This window comes from Haemorhous mexicanus, chromosome 1 (genome assembly GCF_027477595.1).
Source record: "Haemorhous mexicanus isolate bHaeMex1 chromosome 1, bHaeMex1.pri, whole genome shotgun sequence".
Lineage (NCBI taxonomy): Eukaryota > Metazoa > Chordata > Aves > Passeriformes > Fringillidae > Haemorhous > Haemorhous mexicanus.
In genome coordinates this window covers 91,890,092-91,913,579 of record NC_082341.1, presented here as the reverse complement: position 1 = coordinate 91,913,579, position 23,488 = coordinate 91,890,092, and the positions used below count along the sequence as shown (strand labels likewise).

Sequence of the window (23,488 nt, the reverse complement as noted above, 5' to 3'; positions counted from 1 at the left end):
AGGAACCTTCAGGATGGAATATATCTGTGTTGTTCCTTTGGAAGATATCAGGTGGGTGAAGTTTCCACAGGAGAACCACAGCCTGCAACATGAGGTGTCTTCAGTCTACAAAAGATCTTTTCCATTTGTTCTTCCTGATTATGACACCTGTAGTTTACACCTACTACAACATCACCTAGTACTCAGTAACTGATATCCAAGAGCACTCAGCTGGCTCACAGTCCATTCCCTAGGCAGAGCTATAGGGTACACTCTGGCTGCTCATATTAAACAAGGTCCTGAAAGCCCAGTAAACAGGAAAATGTTCAGTGTCTAAGCACTTATTTTGACTATGAGCAGGCATTGCTTCCCCTAAGTATTGACATATATAATTATTCACAATTTTTGTACAGGATATACTACCAAAAATAGGCATGGTTTACTCTGCATACATGATTTTACTTCAAGGGGCACCAGGCAAATTTCGTATTTCCTGAACTATCTGTCTGTATACTTGGTTACCTTAAGAGTCTGAACAACCAAATTCCCAATCATCTATTTAGTGTGGGTAACTTCTTCATTGTATAATCTGCTCAATACTGCTTTTACTGGCAAAACTAGGTCAGGCATGTATTTTAACACATGGAAAGTGAACAGGTGTGCTGATTCATCAATCTGAATTCATGTGACAGAGATTCTTAGGATGCAAAAGCCCTAATATTGTTGTATTCGGATACATGAAGACCCTTGCCTGCCAAAGAAATAAACAGGCAGTGATCTGGCTTCAATCTCTGTCTCTTTCTCTGGCATAACTTATCCAACATTTTAGAGTGCAAACATCTGCAGCACTTTAGTCTTCCTCAAGTCAAAGGCGCTTCCCTCATTCCAAGTGGATGGCTAACCTTTAAAGAGGCTTTTCAAGGAAAGTTTCAATTTAGATTTGCATCCTTGGTCAGAGAGCAGTGTGCTGAGGACTCATCTGTGGCTTCAGGCAGATTTTAATTTAAAACTAAAAATACGACTTTTACTACTACTACAAGAAAAGCCAACTCTACTGATTATGTGATGTGTGGGCATCACAGGTAACACTCTCCTGAGGCAGACATTCCAGCTCCTAAAGCTGAATAAAATGTTTTCTTTGTCATACCAAACCTTGCTTATCCCCAGAGGTTTTTCAGAGAAGGTTTGAAAATGAAGGTGTGTTCAGGAACTCTCATTTACAAAACAGTAAAGTAGTCAGGTTTCAATACCTTTTAATGAGCAGGTGAGCTTTGTTTAGTCCTGCCTTCAAAAGTGGAATATTTATACCACCTTCCTCAGTAAAACAGTGCACCACTTGTCTCTTGGGCATTCATATGTGAATCTTGTCAAGATCTACTGCTGAGTTTTCAAGTGTCAGATTTAGGATGAAAGATTTTTAGAGAAGTATCTCACAAACAAACTTTCAAGAGCTGATTGATGTCTGAGACACCTTGCTCTCACTAAGACAATGTAGTTTGTTCAATTTAGTTTACAAGATTTCTCAGTTCAGCTCATTAAAAACACAAATGCTGGATGCTAATAACTTATGGAGGGTGCTTTTTATGCATCCCTTTGGAACATGCCCTGTTTCCTAGCACTCTTTGCATTTAATATGTGATAAGGGTTGAATTTAGAAAAGAGAAGGCTTTCACACAGTATTTCAAAAGAGTATTTAAGTCACATCTTTAACGTTCTACCTACAGAAGATACAGAAGTCTTAGCAAAGACTGTGCATGTTTTAAACATGCACATTTTCAATCCCATAGAACTACATATGTTTTGAGCACCTATCTCCTCCAGGTAAACTAGATAAATCCTTTTCTAAATCCAGACCTAATGACTGTGATTATTCTTCAGATAAAAGCTCATAATAGAACAGAAACATATTTTTCAAGCAAAATACTACACAAAATGGTAAAACTGAAAGGCTTATTTAACAAGGCCCTGCTTGTGTGGCTCAGCCTCCGTGTTAGAGGATTTCCTTTCCTGGTAAGAAAAAAATTCACCTTTCTTTCCAAAACCATCCCAAATGAAACACTTATCAAGAGCAGGAAACAAGCTAATAACTCGGTGGCCACCTGTCTGTTGGGCACTGGTCCAGTGTTACTGATTTCAGAGAAGCTGCAGAAAAAGCTGTAGTAGAAGCCATAGGCCACAGAAATCAGCTTGTAGTACCTTCCAGGTGTAACTGACATAGGATTAATAGATCCAATTTCCCAGATGGAGTAGTTTACTTGTGGTGCAAAATTTGAAGTCTCCCCATCTCGGAACATCATCTCTTTGCAAGCTGAAACAAACTGTAGACACATGTTCCTGTTTCTTAAATTACCCTTGCTCTGATGTCATCCATGGCATGATTTTAAGACTGCATAAATAAATACCTGCCTGAATGTTAACCAAGCACTGAGCATAAATATGAGTATGAACTGGTTCTGCTCATGACTCTAAGTAAATGTAAGCATTGTAAGACTTAATTTCTAGCTTCTGCGTAACACCCAGTAAAACCCTTGGCCTGGGTCTATGAAGAATTACCTAGAGCCAAATGGAAGACACAAAAGATGGATACTTAAATCAGCTTCTTGCACATGCCCAAGTAGTTAGGCACCTCATTGTGCTCAGATTTACAGTAATGCCTCCCACATACTAGAATTACCTAACAGCTCTCCAATTTTTATCTTAAAGCCAGTCAGACCACTTTATCTCACATCTTGCCACCAACTGAACAAGTGTATTAGCTATGACTCCTGTGGTTCAAGAGATGCCACTGTCACCGTAAAATTTTAATTTAGCTTAATCAAGCAGTTTCCAGAGCAGTTTGGCCCACCTTAAGGAGCCATTGCTGAAAGACAGGAAAAGGAATAACTGCTGAATACACAAATATTCTATTGTCAAAATTTTATAGAGCACTTGCTCTTTACATTGTTTAATTGAGTTTGGAGACTGCACCCTTCTGATGATGAAGACAGGTCACAGAGCTTTAGAGATGAAAATGAGCACCTTCAATCCCCTTAATTTATAAAGTATTTAAATCTTTGTACTTCTGCAAGAGCTGTCACTTGCATTATTTGTCCTTCTCTCTTTAATGGATAGTTGTAGTTCCCCTACGTTGATCTGAAATCTGACACATTCTTTTCTAATTAAGGATATCTAATGGGAAAGTTACACTTTCCCATGATGCCTACTACAATAAATCCTTCTAATTATTAATGTATCTAGGCAAGTGACAACTCATTATTTGGGTGAGTTCACAAAACCATTTGACAGGGTACAATGATGACTCAACGCCAAACCTAAATTTCGAAGAATTTAAGCAGATCAGAGATTTTTCACTACCATAAATATTTTTTATTCAGATGGTTTAAACTAACAGATACTCAGACTGGAGGCCTCAGAACAGTTACATCTCTTCCCAATGCAATGGGAATTCCAACTGCAATGGAGAACACTGGTGTGTTTTGAGGCGTACCTGCAAATATGCTGTTCCTGTCACAGTTCCCTTTTTGATCTTTCTGTACTTTATTTCTACAGCAAATATACAGCATAATGACTGGAGCAGAAAATGCACTAAGGCAATTTTAGATAATACTTGATTTGGCATTCACTCACTGGTATCATCTTTTGAGTTCTCCTTTCCCGTACGTAAACAGGAGAGGGATTGGATCCCTGTGCCTGTTTGGAGAGTTCACCCACCATTCCGTGGAGCTGTCAGAGCATCAGCCTACCCTGAGCAATTGCGTTACGTGGGGAGAGGCTGCAGAAAACGCTCCGAGGGCGGCCTTAGTTGTGCCAGCGCGGGTGGGTTCCTCAGCCGCCCTCTCCCAGTAAACTTGGGAGCGCTGCTCCGGGCACAGCAAAACCAAGGCCTGGCAGTCTCTTCAGGAACATCTCTCACCAGCCAAGCCACGCCGTTGCTGCCGGGGCAGCCACAGTGACGCCTTCCCAGACCCCTTCCCGGTCCTCGGGGCACAGCTCAGGGCCGAGATCGCACCACTCCTCCCTCCATTTCGGAGACCCAGAGCGCTCAAACCGCCCCTGGCGGTGGGGACAAGGCCTTCGCCCCTGCTGGGAAACGCGGGGACGAGGCAAGGCAAAGCGAGTGGAAGAGCCCATTAGCTCCACAGCAGCTCGCTGAGGAAAGCGCCACACAGACGGCGAGGCACCCCCGCCCCAGCCAGGCCGGCCCGGGCTCCATCCCTCACTCCCGAGGTCCTGCGGGCGGCGGCCAACGCCGAGCCGGCAGCGCCCCCTGGCGGGAGGCCGCCGCCATGGCGCTCCTGGCTGCGCGGCCGGGCCGGGCCCTGGCGCTGAGGGGCGGCCGCGGCAATGTCACCTCTCCTCCTCTGACTGCGATCATTATTATCAGGGTGCTGCAGCGGCCTCGGCTGAGGAGACTGAATTTCTGGGATTGTCGATAGCAATGAATAATTCAAGGCGCTGCCGCAGAGGCTGAGGAACCCGAGATAAGCGTACCGAGAGATCAGCGGAAGCTCCAACTTTTAAAAAGTGAAGGGGAGAATGTTAAACTCGATCCCTGGCGCCCGGTTCGCCCGCATCAGCCGGTCCTCGCACAGCACTTCGCATCCTGGAATGCTCTGTGCACCCCTCCAGTCCCGATGGGATGCTGGAGGATGCAGGGTCCAGCAGCTGACCGAGTGCTCTGGTCCGGCTCCCTGCTCAAGGCAGGGTCAGCCGGGAGGTACGAGCTGTCTGTCCCTGGGAGGTACGAGCTGTCTGTCCAGGGCTTCATCCCCCTCAGGTCTCGAAATCCTGCTAGACGGGGTGCTGCACAGCCCTGTGGACAACCTGCTGCACTGCTTGGCTGTCTTTGGGGAGAAAAGCATCACTGATCGGCAGTCTCGTTTCAAGACTGTGGCAATTGACTCCCATCCTCCCACCCTGCAGCACTGAGAAGAGCCTGGCTCCATCTTCTTGACAACCTCCTTATAGGAATGAGAAGGCTGCTGTCTTCACTAGCTGTATAGCTGTCAGAGGGTCCCGTGTAGCCCTCTTTACACCATGCTGCATAAACCCAATTCCCTCAGCCTCTCCTAAGAGGGCAAGAGCTCCAGTGCTCAAGTATTTTAATGCCCTTGCTGGATTCATTCTAGTTTATCCATTGCTTTCCTGCACTGTGGATCCCCAGATTCGATGGAGTGGGGCCTAATAAACGGTAATCAGAGAGGGGTTGTCTCCTCTCATTCTGTGGCTGCTGGCCGCCTTTGCAGACAGTCTGTGCTCCTGTCTTATGTCCACTAAGGCCCCCAGACCCTTTTCCATAGAGCTGATTCTCATAACTCTGCCTGTATTGTTGTTCAGGGCTCTTCCTTCCCAGGTGAGGGACTTGACATTTGTTCCTGAATTTTGTAAAGTTTCTGCTGGATAAACCACTAAGGCGCTATTACTACTATTATCTAAACTTGACCATGCAACCAGTTTTTTTGCTGTCTAGTTATCCACTCATCCAAACTGTGGTATCTCACCTTGGATATAAGAATACTGTGAGACAGGTGTTAAAAGCTTTGCAAAAGTCAAGGTGCTGCCCTTGCATCCCTAAATTCAGACATTTTGTCGTACAAGGCAATCAGATTGGTCAAGCAGTTGGCAACCTTATGCTGACTCTTGCAGCTTTCACCATGAATCTTGAGAAGGAATATGATCGAAAGTCTGGGAATGGTGGTGCTCCTATCTGGGCACCAACGCAATTGTGAATGTTTCTGTAGTGTTTTTACTCTCCTCATTTCAACTCCTAGAAAATATCAAGAATGTGAAAGAGTAGTCTGCTACTGATGCCAATGTTAATTGTTCTTGGAGCTTGCTGTTGACAGTGTTGGTGGCTGCATAACCAGCTAAGGATGGAACATTACCAGCTGTCTACTGGTGAAGGGAAACTCTGGCAGAAAAGTGATTTACTCAACATCACACGTGTTGTTGTCAAGCAGGAGCAGAACTCAGGATGTACTCCCTTCTGGTCAGATCCTCAAATTCACCACATAACTAATGCCAAGAACATAGTTTTCCATTCAGACTTTTGAGACAAATAAATACTTCTTCCATCCAGTGACCTCAGCTTGAGGTTTCATTGCATTATAAATATACATGTCTAACATGCATAACAAAAAAAGCAACACAATGGTGAAGTGAATTATCTGGATTGCAACATGCACTTGGCTCTGATAATAAGCACTTACAGGGAACATGTGCTCATTGGGGAATGTTAAAAAACCTAGGATGACAGACTGAAAAAAGCAGGTACATGAACAGAGACAGCAAAGCTAGCAAAAATATTGTTGCAAATGGAAAGTAAATATTTATTTATGTTTTTACGGGAAATTTCTAGATGTGTGTGGTTTTTGTTTTGATTTTAAAAATACTATGTTTTAACATAAATACAGCTATACAGCCCTCATTCATGTTTAAAACTTTCTGTGCAATTTTTGAACTTTAAAATGCAAAAAACATAGGACAGTGTCTTTCCCCTCTTCCCTTCCTGAATCGAGCTTGTTTCACCTAGGAAATCACTGGTGTGTCTTGCCAGACGTCTTAAAGGTACGAAACAAAGAATCTAGATTTTCTCTGTGAGTTAAGTAAACTAAAAGGAATTTACTGCAACATGGGGAGCCAGACATAAAAGGTGAAAACAGCATAGTACGGATTTCCATCCTATCATCAGCTCTGCCTTCTGTATTTCCTATTTGTTTGGCATGCTCTGCTTGTGAAATGGCTGTGCAACGCTTCTAATGTTGCATGTTGTCTCCAGGAGAGAAATGAGGAGTTTCTCATGCTGTGCTTATGCACAATTCTCCCAAATTAATTTAAAGTGTTCACATGTACATAATGGCTAACGTATGAGAAGGCTATTGCTAATTTCCACATAATAAACAGGCTAAATCATCAGCTTAGTTTTGTTGGTATGTCCAACCAAGTCAGGGTTTTCCAGTGGTTTTTTTTTTTTGTAGTTTTCTTTTGTCCTTTTTGTCCCCTCATCTCTATAAATGAACTGCTCTTTGTGTTGCTTTGATCCAGCAGAAAAGGAAGGTATCATAAAACAAGTCTATTAATAACATTTATCAAATATAATATTTATCAAATAACTACTGATCAGATTAGAGTGGCAAGGCCTTCCAAGGTGTTAAAACAATGGCATAATGAATGCCAACAGGGAAGGCGAGCCACCAACAAAATTAAAAATATATTTAAAGCAACACAACAAACATGTTCTGCAGCTCCTTGTCTAAGAACATACCTATGGTTTCCTTGCACGCACACCATGGTTGCACAGAAATTATGCAACCAGACATGGTAGGTGGGATACTTCATTTCTAGATTATTTTAGCCCAGATTCATTCTTTTGTAGTTCCCTGCACTTCAATCCACTGTGGCTTGGATGTGGTAGTTACACAGGTACAAATCAGGCCAGTATTTGGCTCTTTAGTTCAGTACTTATTTACTGGAAGGTAAAAAGGGACATTCCGTTTTACTACAATTTCTCAGCAAGCATCTTGCCACAAGTAGAAAACCCTTATTATGTTTAAACAGTGCTATCACAAAACCTAGCACATTTAGGAGCTGTCATGGGGTGCTGCCTAATCTGAGACCACCACTGTCCTCTAAATTGAGCAAAGAATAGACACTTACTAATGTTAGAAGTCAGTATCTTTGTCTGATCATTAAAGTTTACATTTCAGGATACTTGAGAAGATACATCTCTCTTCACACAGAGGAAATAAGGAGAAGCTTGGTTGCAAGTAATTATTGCTGTGCAGAAAATGGCACTTGGAGCGACTGGCTTCCTTGGGAGTTGGACACATGTCTGCTGGCTGGCTGGCTGAATCAAGGACTAGGCAGCATGACTTCACAGCCTGTCATCTGGATAAAACACAGGAAACCACCTGTGCCTACACTGAGGAGAGGCATTCTGTTATTGCTGGATTTCCTATCTGTTTCTGAATCTAATAGCCTGTTTCCTAACTGTGCACTGACTTGATTTAGTTTTATTGTACTTGGCAGTGGGATGAGTGGTAAGAGTGAAGTTATGTGGGGCTAGGAAATACAGGGTCTATATTGCAGTCTTCAGTATGTACTAGGTCCTTTTCCTCAGAATATTCAGAGCCTAACAAACTCAGCATTTTAAAAAGGCCGTTGCCCACTTCATCATGATGCTGGATTTGCTTGAATGCTGTTAACACAAAAAAGTGTTGGAAAATTTTAGCTGCAAGCTGTTCACTCTCTTTGTTTAAGGAATTAGAAGGAAAACCCCAAAGCTTATGTATCTCTGTGTAAACTGAGAAGCAACACAGCATGCCCAGAGAGTGGTAACCATGAATGCTGTTGCTGTGCAATGAAAACGATGGGATGCTTGAAATAGAGCTGACAAACCACTATGAAATTCACTGTAAAAGGATGTCTTATTATAAACCACCAAAGGATTAGCCGAGGTGTGGTATGCATGGCATCCATAGTTTGAGGGGCACATGTAGACAAAATATCCTTCCATGGCATTCCAAGAGATGACACAGACAAGTGTCTGTGTCATGGGACCTGATGTGGTGCACTCTACAAGTACTGAGGGAGCTGTTTGGTGTCATTGCAAACCTGCTTCAGTTATCCTTAACTGGTTGTAGTGATTGGCCAAGGTTTCCGCACAATGTAAGAAAACATGTCATTCCTGTCTTTATAAATAACAAAGAAAGAGGATTCAGGGAACTGGACCTTGACTTTGGGGAATGCGATGGAGAAAATAACCCTAAAAATAACTTCCAATTATTTTAAGATGGTGTTTGGGAGCAGTCAGCACAAATTCACAACAGAGGAAATCACGTCTAACAAATCTGATAGCTTTCTATGAAGAGCATCTCACTGGATGATGGGACACCAATGGACAGGGACCCAGACAACCAGATCTAGGTGGTCTGCTTCAGCAGGGGGGGCACTGGACAAAATGTACCCCAAAGGCTTGTTCCAGCCTCAGTCATTCTGTCATTGTGTAAAATGTATCTGTGGGATTGCTAAGGACTACACTTTGTGTGTGTGCTTAACATATACACCAAATAAGCAATTCAAATGCATGATAGGAGATAATACAATGTTTTAGAAGCATCTATAAACTGGAGCTCTGTTTGTATTCTGTGGCCCAAACAGCTGGAAAAGTGGATCTCTGCTTACACCATTTAATTACTAACACAGGGAATGACACTTTCTGTTTGCTCTAAGTAAAGGTATATGAGCAACACATTTTGAATTAAGTCTGGGATAAACAGTAAGCTGAGCTGCTGCAGTAAGTGAATCCCAGGGCATTCAATATTAATTCTGAGTATTCAAAAAAAACAGAAACAACAACATCAACAACAACAACAACAACAAAAAAAAAACTAAAAGGGAGGCAGATCCTGGAAAGAAAACTAGAAATCCCAATCTAGCAGTCAAACTTCTATCTCTAGCTTTTATTCAATTTGTTTTCCATTTATTCATTCTCCCCATTCTTAGGAAGAATGCCATTCTTAATGGCAGCAGAGAGTGACTTAGAAAAAACATGGAGAAATCTGTGGAGAACAGTTGAAATCAGGCCTGCTGTAATCAAAGCTAGCACACTGTTGGATGCTGTCTGTGCAATGGTTTTGTTCCACAACTCAGAAAAACAGGAAATCTCTGCACCAATTAATTGGAGGCTACCAATTCTGTGGGGTAACAAATCACATTGGCTTATTAAAAACAAGAACTCACAGCTATGCATCAAGTGTATACAGGAACACAGAATATTTTTAGGTTATTAACAGAAAGTGTCTTGAATGGGCCTGCTTTCCAACACTCACATTAACCTGTTTATCACCTTCAAGAACCCTGCTCCTGTACAGGACTAGCCTGTGCTTCTGCTAACAGTCCTGATATCCCACTCCTCTTAAGACCAGACAGACCTATTTTGAACATACTTATGAATAAAAACTCAAGAGAAGTAAGAGGCCAATTAAAATGCTATAGGTGCAATGGTGGGAATATGGCAATCATACTTCAAATATCTGTTTGCTTTTGTTTTTATGACTGCATGTTAACTCCATTAAGTTTAATGTACACTGAAATGCTGTGCATGACAAGTGGCAAAAATTGCTTTGAAACAATTCCTTGCTGTGACACTTTAAGGAGGACATTGCATTAACAGTTTATTTCAATAATACAAACTTCTGAGAGACTGGAAATTAAGTGTTCCAAATGAGCTTTAAATATAGCACAAGAAGTTTCGGTTTTAATGGACAAAGCCTGTTCCCACTAAATGTACCCTTGTACTGCCAAGAGGGCTTTGAAATAAAATAAAGTGGCAAGTTTGAGGCTATTAGTGTCAGAGTCAGACAAGCCAAGCAATTGTAAATTAAGCTGATCTCAGTATTAAAGAAATCTCTTTGCATGAACTCTTATGTTCCCCTTCACTCTGGAAACCAAAGTTATTCCCTTGAGAAGGTACCTGGCTTCTAAGGCATTTGCTGAAGCATGAGAAATACGATAGATGACTGCTTGAATAATTTCCAGATAACAAAGTATCTTTATTCAAAATCAGATCTTCATTAATGCTCAAAGTACAGAAAAAGAAAATTAAATTCAAAGAAACTTATAAAAGCTTCTTGTAAAATAACAGTACTCCTCAGCAAAATCTTAGGTTAATAACTCCAGATTAGTCAAGCCTGTAACACTAGACTGAATCATAACAAGAAATGGTTTTTGTAAGATTTTCTTCTTTGGTAAAACCCAGAAGGTATCACTTTTCATTATCAGGTAAGCAAAGTTTGCTAACAAAGATTTGCACTTAAACTGAAAAGGTGAACACAGAAAATGAACAGTAAACAGGAATTTTAAAAAAAAGCTTTCACCTTTGAAGGTCTGTGACAAATCAGGACAAATTAATGAAATTACAGTCCCCATCTCTGAATGGTCTCTGTCCAAGTGGCTGCAACAAATAACCTGATCATAACTCTCATGTAGTGTCATTTCTAGCATCCCTTCTGGGTGCTCTGGATGCCTTAAGGCCTGGCAAATGCCACTGGAGGTCTGAACAACTGAATCAAACTTCTGGTCTAGCCCAGTAAGATACTGGGTTTTGAGGCCCTGGTGATGGTACCCACAACCTCCACTGCCTACAGCAGAGTATAAAGAGCTGCCCATGCCAGCCCTGACACAAAGACACACAATACAGCACTCTGTCTCAAACTTACCTCCTCTCAAAGGCAGAAAAAGCAGCCATGAGCTGTCAGGAGCATAGAGAAATGTAAAATCTTTAGTTATATTCAGGTAATTGGATCTCCAAGATCTTCTTGCCCTTACCTGCAGTACTTGAGTCTCCAGAAAGATAAATAAAGTGTCAGTGGCTTCTGATGAATTGTATTTTAATTCCTGATGATTTGCATTTTAACTGCTTAACAAAAATGATATTTACTAAGCAGAAAATTATTTCTACTTGTAATTACTGTAACTTTCATTTCAAAACTGCTACAAAATCAAGTTATAAAAATGCATTAAGTATATGCTAGTGTTACTATTCAAAAAAACCCCAGACAATATCATGTAAATGGTTTTATTTTTAAAAAATAGTCAACAATATAAAATATTTTAACATTCTTTCAGTTTAAATATTGGTGACAGATTATGCATTTACTCAAATAAAGTGCTGTTTTTACAAATAGGTATTTTGTTTTTACTTTTACTGCTGTTCTAACCTCATAATATTGAATAGATAAAATATATTTTGGTTATTGAAGAATGCAGCATTACTTCTCCTTTATATTTCTTCCCATGAAATCATTACATTTTCAATCTAGACTACTTTATCGGTATCCAATCAAAAGAGGCATATTCAGCTTATGTATTTCCCCATGTAGAAGGGGTCACAATTTGTGGTGACCTTCTTGCCTTCTTCCATGCTTTTGTTCCTCTTGACTTGTGCCCATGTTGGTCTCCTGTGGGCTCTTCATCTATGGGCAAGACTGGAATGAAACATCCATCTTCTTGCATCTTCACCCATTCTTCCTGCTCTTCTGACTTTGCTCTTCCTAAATTCAGACCATTGATGCCTTGAACAATTCAACACTTAGGTTGAACTATAGAGGCAACCTCTTTGTTATTTGCTTTGCCTTTCTGTAGGTTTTGTATTTTAAGCACGTTACTGCAGAAAATCCTATGTCAGTGTAGTCAGGACTAGCTTTTCAAATTTTCATTTGTAGAGATTTACTTAGTCAGATGCTGGACTTCACCATGAAAAATAAAAACCACTTTTGTTCCAGTAGCTACCTTTTAGAAGAAACGGCTTCTTGTGGTTTTAAAGAGCATCCAGGAGCTGTAAGAGAGAACAAAAAGTCTGAAAAACTGTAGTCAGCAAGACTCACAACTGTAAACAAGAGAGTAATTCCACAACTACTGCAAACAGGCCCATATTTCAAAATGTATGTGTTATATCAGTATCTAACAGTTTGATCCTGTAATTCGTTTTACTCATCTTAAGCCATCTCCTTTAAGGAGAAGGTATAAAAAGTCAAATTCATGTGTGAAAAGGTCACCTAGTGCCACAAAGTTTCAAGTATCCCTCTTTTCTCAATGTGCACCTTTCCAGTAAGTGATTATATGAATCCTGTATGATATTTATATGCAAGTCTCTATTGATTTTGCTCCTGTTTTTACTTCTCTCTCTGCAATCTCTAACTCCCTCCGCTGGATAACTTCCACTGGATATTTTTGAGTCTAAATCCGAAAATAAAAAGTAAATGCACAAACAATTCTGTATCTGCAGATACATATGTATATATCAATATATATATAACATACTATAATATGTGAAAAGAATCTGGAGGACCAGAATTTCCACTAACTATACACTGCATGGCATCATATTCTGTTTTCATAATAGGTATAGCTACTCTTCATTTAAACTTTTTTCTGGAGAATATTCAGTTTATTCTCCTGCCTTTGTTCATTGCCCCTACCAGATGTTTGGATTTTCTCTTTTCTTCCCACGTATCAGAAGTTGTTTAGATGGGGGGGAGCAGCTGGATGCCTGTACTAAATAACAAGGCTGCTCTTTCTCTTTCAGACATTTCAATAAACTTGGCATTAAAAGGCAAACTAAGTTAACTGAGTTAGCTTTACCTCCAACCAATCTCAATGGGATTTTTCATAAGGAGTTTAAGAAATATCCTAGCAGAAAGAGATTGTCCTTCTGAGTACAAACCTTGGATATTCTCTTGCATTTTTCATGTAATTTTTGTAGAAACGGCAAATTCTGTTGCAAGCCATAAATGGGCAAGGGAACTTCCATGAAGTGTTTCCATTTTTTATCAGAGGATTTAACATGTGACACTTCCTTACACATTCATTATCTCTACAATAACTAGCACATAGGATTTTATGTCTACTCTTCTGGAGGAAATTATTTCAGTTGCTTTTCTCCCCCACTCCCTTTTTTTTTTTTTTTTTTAATAAGCATTCACATGACCTTTTTTCAGCTTTTCATTTCTGATTTGGCAAGTTTGTGTTGAAATGCAACTCTGTCTTCTTTGTTGTCATTTGCTTTAATTAACCTGCTGACCACTGCCAGATTTGTTCAACCTCTTGACTGCACTCAGTTAATGGGAGCATGAATCTTAACACAGCCACCCCCAACAAACTAAAAAATTAGTCCTGGCAACAAGGCATTCAGAAAGTCCAATTTTCTTTTTTACCAGAATCCTGTAAGGTCACCTCAAACCACAAACAGAAACTCTTCCTGGGGTAATATTATTTGTTAAATCCCATTCTCTCAGAAAGCTGGACTTCATGCTGCCACTTGCTGTTTCATTGAAGTTGGAATCCAGACAAAGGATCCAGACATTTTGTTCCTCAGAGCCTCATGCCTCCATGGACTGGTTACCTGCTCTAAATGGCAAAGCAGCACAGTAATTCTGTGTTTGCTGGACACATTCACTGGGCTATAAAGAAGCAGTATCTTCCCAGAAGTTGCTCTTATCATGGATAGGGTGTCATGGATAGGAAAATTGTCAATTTTCCAAGACGTAATAGTAGTCAAAACACCGAAGTGTCAAAACCCGCTAAAAGGTTCACTCTTGCAATTTAAAAAATAGATAATTTTATCAGAATTTCCTAAAAATGACCAAATAATTTCCATTAAAAAAGAGATGGAGGCAACATTCCCCATGCAAGTACCGTTCGCCTATTCAGAATTCATGGTGCTTCCAAACCTAATGGCTTGGGGGTCTAGTAGCCTCTGAATCATTTACACTGCTCTGCCTTATGCAGGTCAGGCAAGGACTGGAGTAAGGAATTCATACAGTCTAACCTAGTGTCCCCGGCATGGGATGGGGTGGAAGGATTCCATTTCAGAAACCTTTATGTGGGAGTCCAAGACAGCTTAACCTGAAGTACTAGCAAAAAAGAATATGAAACGAATACACCAAGCAAGTAATAGCAAATTTCTAAGGCAGATGTCCTAGAGAAGCAGAAGGACTAAGCAGCTGAACTGCTTTGTACAGAACAGAGGTTGTTCAAACTGTCACATAACTGAGATGTGATAACAGTGATGCAAATCTTTTTAATGGTTCAACAGGGAATGCAGGGAAACAGAGACCAGTGAGTTGGACAGTAATACCAACCAGATTAGTAAACCTGTAACAATCTGAAATTTTGTTGGAAACAATCAAGAAGGGATTTTTGAAGTCCTCCCTCACCAACCTACTAGAATTCCTTGAAGGTGCCAACAGTCTTGTAGATTAAAGAGGTCCATTTGATGCTTGGATTTTGACAAGGCATTTCACAAGGTTCAAGGTTAGCCTTTAAGATAATAAGGAACCCACAGGGTAAAAATAAAATTTCCTGTGTGAATAAATAATCTGTTAGGGAGGCAGAGGACCGAAGTTTGCAGTTAATAGTGATTTTTTCCATAGTAGAGAGATTCACCACTAGTATTTCATAGGCATCTGCATGGGAATATTCAGGATATGAACAGTATATTCAATATATGATTTTGAAAGGGCATATAGAGTGAAGGGAAAAACCTTCCTAAGTTATGCATGTAAGTAAAAAGAAAGGTAAACAGAAGACTGGCAAAAAGATTTCATATGACATCTGTGCCTAAACAATAAGATAGCAACAAAATTTGGTGAAGATAAAGTAATATAAAGATAAGTAATATGAAGTAAGGTAAATGGAAAAGATGATGTGTGTGTGTTTATATAAAATTATAGGCTGTGAGCTCAAACTCAGTAGTTCAGCTGGGTTGTAAGAGGTAATTTGAATACCAATTCAGTCTTCAATTATAACCAACACAGCAAAGTACCAAAAGTAACTAGGAAAGAGCAAGAGAATAGAAAGCAAAGAACACAACTGAAAAACAAACATCAGTCTGACATGTAAATCCATAATATGCCTACATATTGAATACTGTATGCTAGGCTGGTATCTCCCAAGTCTGAAAAGATAATAGCAAAAAAGGAAAAGAAGTTAGAAAACCTATGGTACAGGGAATGACAAAGCAGCCTATATGCCCTTGAAAAAAAACATGAATGAAGAAGGATATCACAGTGATCTGTAAAATCATCAGTGGCATGGAGGCAGTGAAGAGGAAACAACTGCTCACTGTATCTTCTGATCCAGTATGATGAAGCAAAAGAAGTCAGGACATGGCAAGTTCATAGCAAGTGAAAGCAAGTAGCTCTTCCAATCAGTGTCAGATGAGACTGGATGAAAAAGCTGAACACAATTGTATGGACCTTGGATCTGACTTGGTACAGCTGCTCTTATGCCCTAAAATATTACCCATTCCTGGAAATTACTTCAAGTTCCAGAGACTGCATAAGGATTCCACTGCTACTTTTTACAATAAAAAGCAGCTTACCTGGTGCAGAAATTTCTTTTAGCTACATGTTGTCTTCCTCTTCTCTCTTAGTGCTTCTGTTTCTGTTTCACAGCCAAATCTGTATCATGGAGCTCTCATACACAAAAACCCAAAAGCCAGACCTCTGATGGTAGCCTTCTTGCAGTCTCTTGTCAAAAGCTCAACAGGAGCAACTGTTGCCTCCATTCTTACAAAAGGATGTTCTCCCCAGCTCTGAGCCACCATTCTTGTCCTTTGATGTCTTCAAGACACTTAAGGTCAGCAAGTTGTTTGGAGATACATTACACCTCTATGCTTCTTTGGTTCCTGAGTAATTCCAGTTCTTTGCACCACGTAATCAAATCCCAAACAGCTTCTGCTCACCTAGTCATACCTACAGAAGAGGCTCTTCAGCTCTGGGATGTTACCAAGAGAAATCCAGAAGTTCCCACACATGCTGACTACGCTGAGAATGGAAAGTTGCACAATGCATACAGAGACACCTGATAGTGGCTTTCAGCCAAGCAGACTACACAGAATACTGGAAGTGGCCCACATTCACTAACTACCCCAGCAATTCCCAGTTTGCCCCAAGACATTAGTAGGTCAACAGTTAGCACCTGCTTTCACATATCTAGTGAAATGCAGCTGAGATTGGAATGACTGGGCTCATTATTAAGGTTTCCTAAAGCATACAATACCTGAATTATTTAGCATAGCCCCTAAACAAATGAAATTATTTTGTGAGTAGATGAAAGCAGCAAAATAAACAATTGAAGAAGATGCACTTTTAACATGGTTGAACTTCTCAAAGCTATTCAATGGCTTTTGTTGTTTCTACTAAAACATGGATACAGAAGTACATGTGGGAATAGGTTACCCTATGCTTTAATCTGAAGTAACAGATGAGTATCTGCCATTGTTTCAGGTGGCTGGCAGGACAGAGATTTGCAGTTTTTACATCTGAGAGCGTAGGAAATGTATTCAATTATTACAGGTCGGCAACACCTTCCTGTATGTTTTGGTTACAGACAGGACATTTTAAAAGGCAGTTTCTCTAGCTTGGCTAGCAGATAACACTGGTGCTTGGAATGTATTCCATGTATTCCAAAGCAACCAACATAAAATAATCATAAAAATATCACCTATGCAAAATAATTAAATACATACATACATAAATATATAATTAACATAGCTGCCTAAATCACTATGCTAAATTGTAAATCTTGAATATATTTATTCTACCTGATCATACTAAAGTGTCTCCTATAAAGAGTATGCTAAAGTTAATTATGTATCATACAGGAACACCTCCCACTGATGCTACATATATACATACAGACACTATAGAGAGTATACTGCATACTCTGGTTTGCTATACTTACATCCATTTTCTGTGTTTAGTAATGCACAACAAAAATCTTATCCTTATTTCAGATAGTAATGAAGGGCGCATAAACATCTTACAGATACCTCTACATTTTATATTGAAATCTTCTCTACAGTCTCAGCAAGAGACACACATAATTAGCCAGGAACGTAGCTAACTGTCTTGTTTGTCACATTCTGTCTTCCAGCCAATACTATATAAAATATCCACACATTTGGACATTAGGAAGATTTCTTTCACTGAATGAGTGATTAGACATTGAAATGGCCTGACCGGGGAGATGATGGAGTCACCATCTCTGGAGGTGTTTAAGAAAAGACTGGAAGTGGCAATCAGTGCCGTGATCTGGTTGGCATGGTGGTGTTTGGTCATAGGTTGGACTGTATGATCTCAGAGGTGTTTTCCAACCTAACTGATACTGTGATTCAACCTGCAATACTTTTTTAAATTAATTTCAGGTGCTACTTACATTGGGAGTGACCTGGCGGTCGTGTGTTACTAACACTGCTCTCAAAGGAAGAGTGGAAGTTGTGTATAGTTTCTTGTAAAATCTGTCTCTCTCGACCCTGTAAAAGAACAATAAAATAAGGTATTCTTAAATTTCTGTTTAAAAATGAATTTACTAAGAGTACACAACAAATGTGTAAATATGCGTGTCTATGTTCAGTATACTATCAGAAATAACAACAAATCCTTATCTTACAGACATACATAGAAAACCTTGTAGCAATCTTTTCCTGAAACTACCAGACAATAGAAACATTTCCATTATTTTCTTCCTATCTTTATGGCATATCTTAGTACACAACATCATCCACCTCCCCAAATTTTTAGCCTCATCAATACTGTTGATACTGATGTAGAGAATTTGCCTTTGTGTTTTGTTTGTCTAAACTTCCACTATCAGAGAGAAAATGGACCTCAAATCTAAGAAAGCTGCTGAGAAGCATCAGCAAGCCTAATCAAAGACATATTGCAGTATAAAATCCCTCTGTCAAGAGCACTGTTTACTGTACACTATTCTTAGCAAATTACTTCATATCGACATACAATTCAAAGGCAAGAAAAGTGTGTGAAACGAGAGAAAAGCTATTCACATAATCACAGAGGAATCAAAACCTTTTACATTAACCAAAGGACACCCCTTCTCTTATACAGTATTCTCTAGCTGCCCTATTGCAGCCAGATGGTTCACTGCTGAAATCAATATTCAGAAAGTGCAAAATTGCTCATGTTTACAAGTAGCTTGTTCACTGGACTAGAAAAGAGTTCTTGAAAGTGAACAGGAAGTGCTGCAAAGTAAGACTTTTTACTAGTCAAATACATGAAACACTACGTTTGGAAAAAATTATTTTAGCTTTTCTAACTAGCGTCTGTATCTGAATTTCAAAATGTATGTTGTATTAATTTTATAAAAACTTTGAAATAATTTACTAAGTACAATACTTTAAATGTACCTTTCCTGCATTCAGTTCAGAAATAGCTGCCAAAATTTGCTGCCTTGATCCATCCGTTTTAATTCCCAACTCTTTCAAATCACCATCAGTAAGTGTGAGGAAAGCTTCCATATCCACCTGCATATAAAAAAAGGAAAATAAAAAAAGAAAAAAGGTAAGACAAATTTACCTATGTGAAGATTCATTACTACAGGTTAAAAGTGGCTTCTTGGGTTTTTTTTAATTGCATAGATTTAATGTAAATATTGTGCAAAAAAAATTTTTAATGAATTGCCAGCATCAAATGGTACAGAATTTGCCACTCTGTTGTAAGGCTTCTAATCTGCTGTTACTCATTCAACTAATCATGATAGCACACCTAAAATATTAATGGATTTTCAGGTTTTTTCCCATCAAGTTCTATTAATACAGAATATTTAGTCTCCACAGAAATTCCTCTGCCTACAGTAGCAGCTACTTGAATCAACCTAAGGTTTCTCTCTTTTCTTCATCCTTTCCCCCTAAGTATTTCAGGAACTTCAGAATACTGTGTTTACTTTTCCAGTGTCTCCTGAGAAAAATCTAGGTTTTGTTTATGTAACAGTTTTTATTATTATAACATATCCATAAGGTTGTGATAAGAACAAACATCTGAAACTTTTCATATTGATAGAACCTTCCCACACTAAGTATATTAATTTCTACACAATGCTCCCTTGCCTATCATGCAGAGGAACAATAATAACCCAATCTATTGTGATGCAGCTAAATTGTCTGGGCTTGCGCTGAATTTTGAACTGTGTAGCAATGTCAACTTACTGCATGTCCATTCACTACCCTTTTCTTTGCCCAAATAAACACACAGTATTTGCTCATATCTGATCCTGCCTTAAACATTGTAATGAATTAATTTTACTTATTTTCAGCAGTATTTCCTGTCATCGCATCCTTCAGCAAGTCAATGTCACAGCTCTCATCTATCACAATGCCTAGGCTCCCCACTTTAACTCTCCTATTGCTTATGCACAGTGGATAAAGAAGATAAAACAGCCACCTCAGTGACTCACACCCTGCTGTTCTCCTTCTGAAAATGAGGTTTCAGCCGTGATTCCAGGGAGGATACAGTAAGTCCTATGAACTGTTTAGCCACATTGGATACAGACATATATATATGGAAAAGGAGAGTGTAACAACAGAGAGAAAAACAACCCTATGTATAGAAAAGCTGTAAGTTAAGTGTAAAAAGCTCTGCTATTTGCATTATTCTGGAGAATGTCACAAATACCACTTGGTCCATGTTTCAAGGTTCTTTCTGCAACCAGGACTGGTTGTAGAACTTGATTCTGGATCACAAATCTGATGCAATGTCTTTTACCCTACTTTCATTAAAACAGTAAAAGATCTTTTAGAGAAGACATACCTCCTGTTCCTCAAATATAGGCTGATATTTCTCAAGTGACAATTTTTTAAGGAGGCCAGTCAGCTCATCTGTAATAACAGGGAAAAAAAAAGTCAACTCCATAGATTAGAAAATATTGTAATGACCTCAGCATTATAAATTGAAAATATATATTAAAGCCTATATTTCCCATAGTCATTTATGGCAAGAAAAAAACAACCCCATTTATTCTCCATCCGAAATTGAAACATTGGCTTACTCTGTTCTCACCTACTCACATATATTGTAATTCCATCTAGTCTTACCTTGCTAGGATAAGCACTGTTGTATTGCCCTTTCTACCTCATTAAAAGGATCTTACAAAACCAAACCAGTAAGGGCAACTAAGGCACTTCAATGCCTAAAATGCAGGTGCTTGGCCTCAGATGGCTGATCCAAATTCTGCAGGTTAGACAGCAGAACTCCTCAAGCAGGCAAAGAACTGAAAGGCATATTTCTATGTCATCATCCAGGAAGGCAAAGAATAGAGCAAGCAATGACACACCTGCTCTTTGAAAACACTGATACAGCACAGGTCTTTCTGAACCCTCTTCTCCTTATGTGCCCAACATCCAGGCACCTTGAACAAAGACAGCTGAAGTCCAGCTAAGATGAAAGCTGGACAGAATTTAAGTTTTACAAGGCCACCTTCTAAGGCTAAGAGCTCTGAATACTGTCTTTCCTCTAAAAGCCTAAGAAAATTAAACGTTGCAGGACCTGACAGCGACTCTTCCCACACATTAAAAAAAAATGTGATTAGCTAAAGAGCATAAGTGCACTTTCAGAATAACCTGACATTACCTTTCTTAATTACACGTTACATCTCTCAGCTAAAGTTTTCTTTTTATTACTTTGCTGTCACAAGTAACTAACTGTTTTTTCCCCTTAAGTACCTAAGTGGTCAGTAAACTAAGTAGTCAGAGTCCAAATGAAGAACATGAATTATTACATTATAAAACAAGACTATATTTAAAATTCTGGATATAAACTCACTTTCATTTTAAAGACAACACTAGTCCATTACCAAATATACTTTGCTTTCATTTATTTCACTTCTTTGTCTTTTGACTTTCCCTTTTCTTTCATCATCACTAGAAACATGAAAGAGAATCTCATATTCTAAGCTTCTCAAAAGACATCAAGTACCTTGAGATAAACACACCTCTGTGTACTATTTTGGAAGACTTCTTTACACAGGAGAATCCACAGAAAACTGAAGAAAAAAATTCTAGTTAAGTCTTATCTTCTGCTAGGGTTTTGTTGGGTTTTTTTAAACTTTAAATTCAACTAACTTGGTATGCCTAACATGATTTGCAAAAGTTGACATGGTCTCAGACTAAAAGCTTTAATACCCTGACATTAATCCATGGGAAAATGAAATCAGTTTTAAAAATGTATCATGGGAACTTCTCTATATTGTTTGATGAAAAATAACATCTTAGAAAAAGAAAAGAGAATTTTCATTGGATGACCCTTAGGTATATTGTTAACTGCTTTTTCTTATAGGTTGTTAGTTACCCTTCTCATTTTTCATCATGCTGGTGTGTTTAGAACTGTAGGCCATGATATGAGAAGAAACTTTCAGGGTGTCTGAGCTCAGTCTTATTGTCATAAACAACCATAACACCAAACACCTTTCACACACCGAGAACGCCTTCAGAGTAGGCTCTTCATGTTTTCTCTTCCTCTACCCTTCTTCCAGTTCCTGTACTATTACTCTAAGGCTGAACAAAACCTGAAACCTCTCCGTTTTACAACTCTTGTTTAACATGCTTGTCCAGCGCTTTACCACTCTATTTGCTCTACACTTACCTTGTCTCCTTACCTCCATGCCAGGAGCAAGCTAAGGTTCTTGGAGCTCTTACTGCTTTTGCCATTTTACTCCTATTTAGCACCTCCTTTCATATTGTTCTATAGTTGTAAGGTAAGATTACCTTTTTCCAAGTTTTCAGAGCCCTCTTTTACTCTCACATGGTTTCGTCTTTCATAATTCTCTATGTCACTAGCTCTCAGTATAGGGCCAAGTTGTTGATGGTCCACCAAATGGTTGCCTAAAAAGAAACAAAGAAACAAACAGCACCTCTGAATGCTGCTGCCTACTCTTCCTTCACAGTAACAGTCAATGTAAATCAATTTTCTTACTCATTTAAGTTCACTTGAAAGAAAAGTTAACACTGTAGACCTTCTGTACTTATTCTTCTGATTACTGCTTGGCATATCAGCATTTGTCTGCTGCTGCTGAATCCAACATCAGTAAGAGAAGTCCTTGAATTAAAGGAGCACTTAACTACAAAAGCTTACAAACACAATGAATCCAGAGCTACTTGGGTTTCTGACAAACAACCTCTGCTACAAGGGAACGCACAGTGTCCTGGCATTAGTGAACGGTCACAAAATTGAGCTTCACTAGTGAGATGAGAGCAGCTGATGGCTTGGGGAATTTGCTTCATTATCCAACAGTGAGCTCTCTTGCTTTTATGCATCTCTAATCAGCAACACTTATGTTATCAAGATCTCATTATAAAATGGCACTAAACATGAAAGGATTTGCTCCAGCCGTCACTAGAATATGTCACAGCTAAGCCATAAGAAGAGGACAGAAAGAAGGTCAAGTATCACCTGTCTTCGGTGTCAAATGGAATTAGTGTTAATGGACAAAGCTGGCATTAGTGAAAATAAACCAAAATCAATAGAGACAATTTCAGAAAAAACAAAAATAGTACAAAGTGCCTCCATTCCTTATTTAAAAGGTTCTGAGTCATGTTATTTTCTTCACTTTTTTTGAGATATTTACAAGAGAAAACAAAGTTATTAATACCCTGTTTCCAATGCAGTAAACGACTTTTAAAATGTTGTAATCTAGACCTAAAATCTAATTTAAAAGATACTAATCTTACAGGAAAAGTAATAACATCATAATTATTTCTGAGAACTTTAAGTTAAAAAGAGGTTGTTATAAGGTTATTTTCATGATTCAGAAAAATAAATGCACTACAGCTCTTAACTTCATGTAGCTATGACTTGCTATGGATGAAAAATGTATCTCTGTAGTGATGTGCTTTTCTGCATTTACTAATAAAAAGAAAAAATCTAGTGTGGAGAAAGTGCATTTTGTACCCTCAGCAAAGGGTGGAAAACAGGACTTAAGCCATGAAGGACATAAGCCACTTTTGAGTGGCCAGCCTATATGCTAGCTTTGAGGTGATACCAGTCCCTCTGTAAAGAGAAAGAATCCCAGGTTTTGGGAGAGAAAAAGGCAGTTAGTGCAGGAGCATCGATCTCACTGTACGAAACACCATAATATATTTTCTAGAAAGAAGGGAGACCTCACTCTCATGCAGATACACACTAGTCCAGTATAGTTATAGCTTTAAACAGGTAGT

General features: G+C 39.1%; 1 protein-coding gene across 3 annotated transcripts in view; it reads right to left on the bottom strand.

Moving 5' to 3' along the window:
* Positions 1-11,543: 11,543 nt before the first annotated feature.
* ANKS6 (ankyrin repeat and sterile alpha motif domain containing 6) overlaps positions 11,544-23,488 on the bottom strand; it is a 39,693-nt gene continuing 27,748 nt past the window's right edge. Inside the window, exons 13-18 of one of the 3 annotated variants that reach the window (XR_009487800.1) lie at positions 22,040-22,156; positions 20,088-20,155; positions 18,689-18,805; positions 17,701-17,797; positions 15,863-16,307; positions 11,544-12,316 (exon numbers count right to left, since the gene is read on the bottom strand). Coding sequence is in view for 1 of the 3 variants with exons in the window: in XM_059856125.1 (XP_059712108.1) it covers positions 12,267-12,316; positions 17,701-17,797; positions 18,689-18,805; positions 20,088-20,155; positions 22,040-22,156 (449 nt within the window). In the remaining 2 variants the exon portion in view is untranslated. The remainder of the gene's footprint in view (positions 12,317-15,862; positions 16,308-17,700; positions 17,798-18,688; positions 18,806-20,087; positions 20,156-22,039; positions 22,157-23,488) is intronic. The other 2 variants (XR_009487799.1, XM_059856125.1) reach the window with 2 other exon arrangements.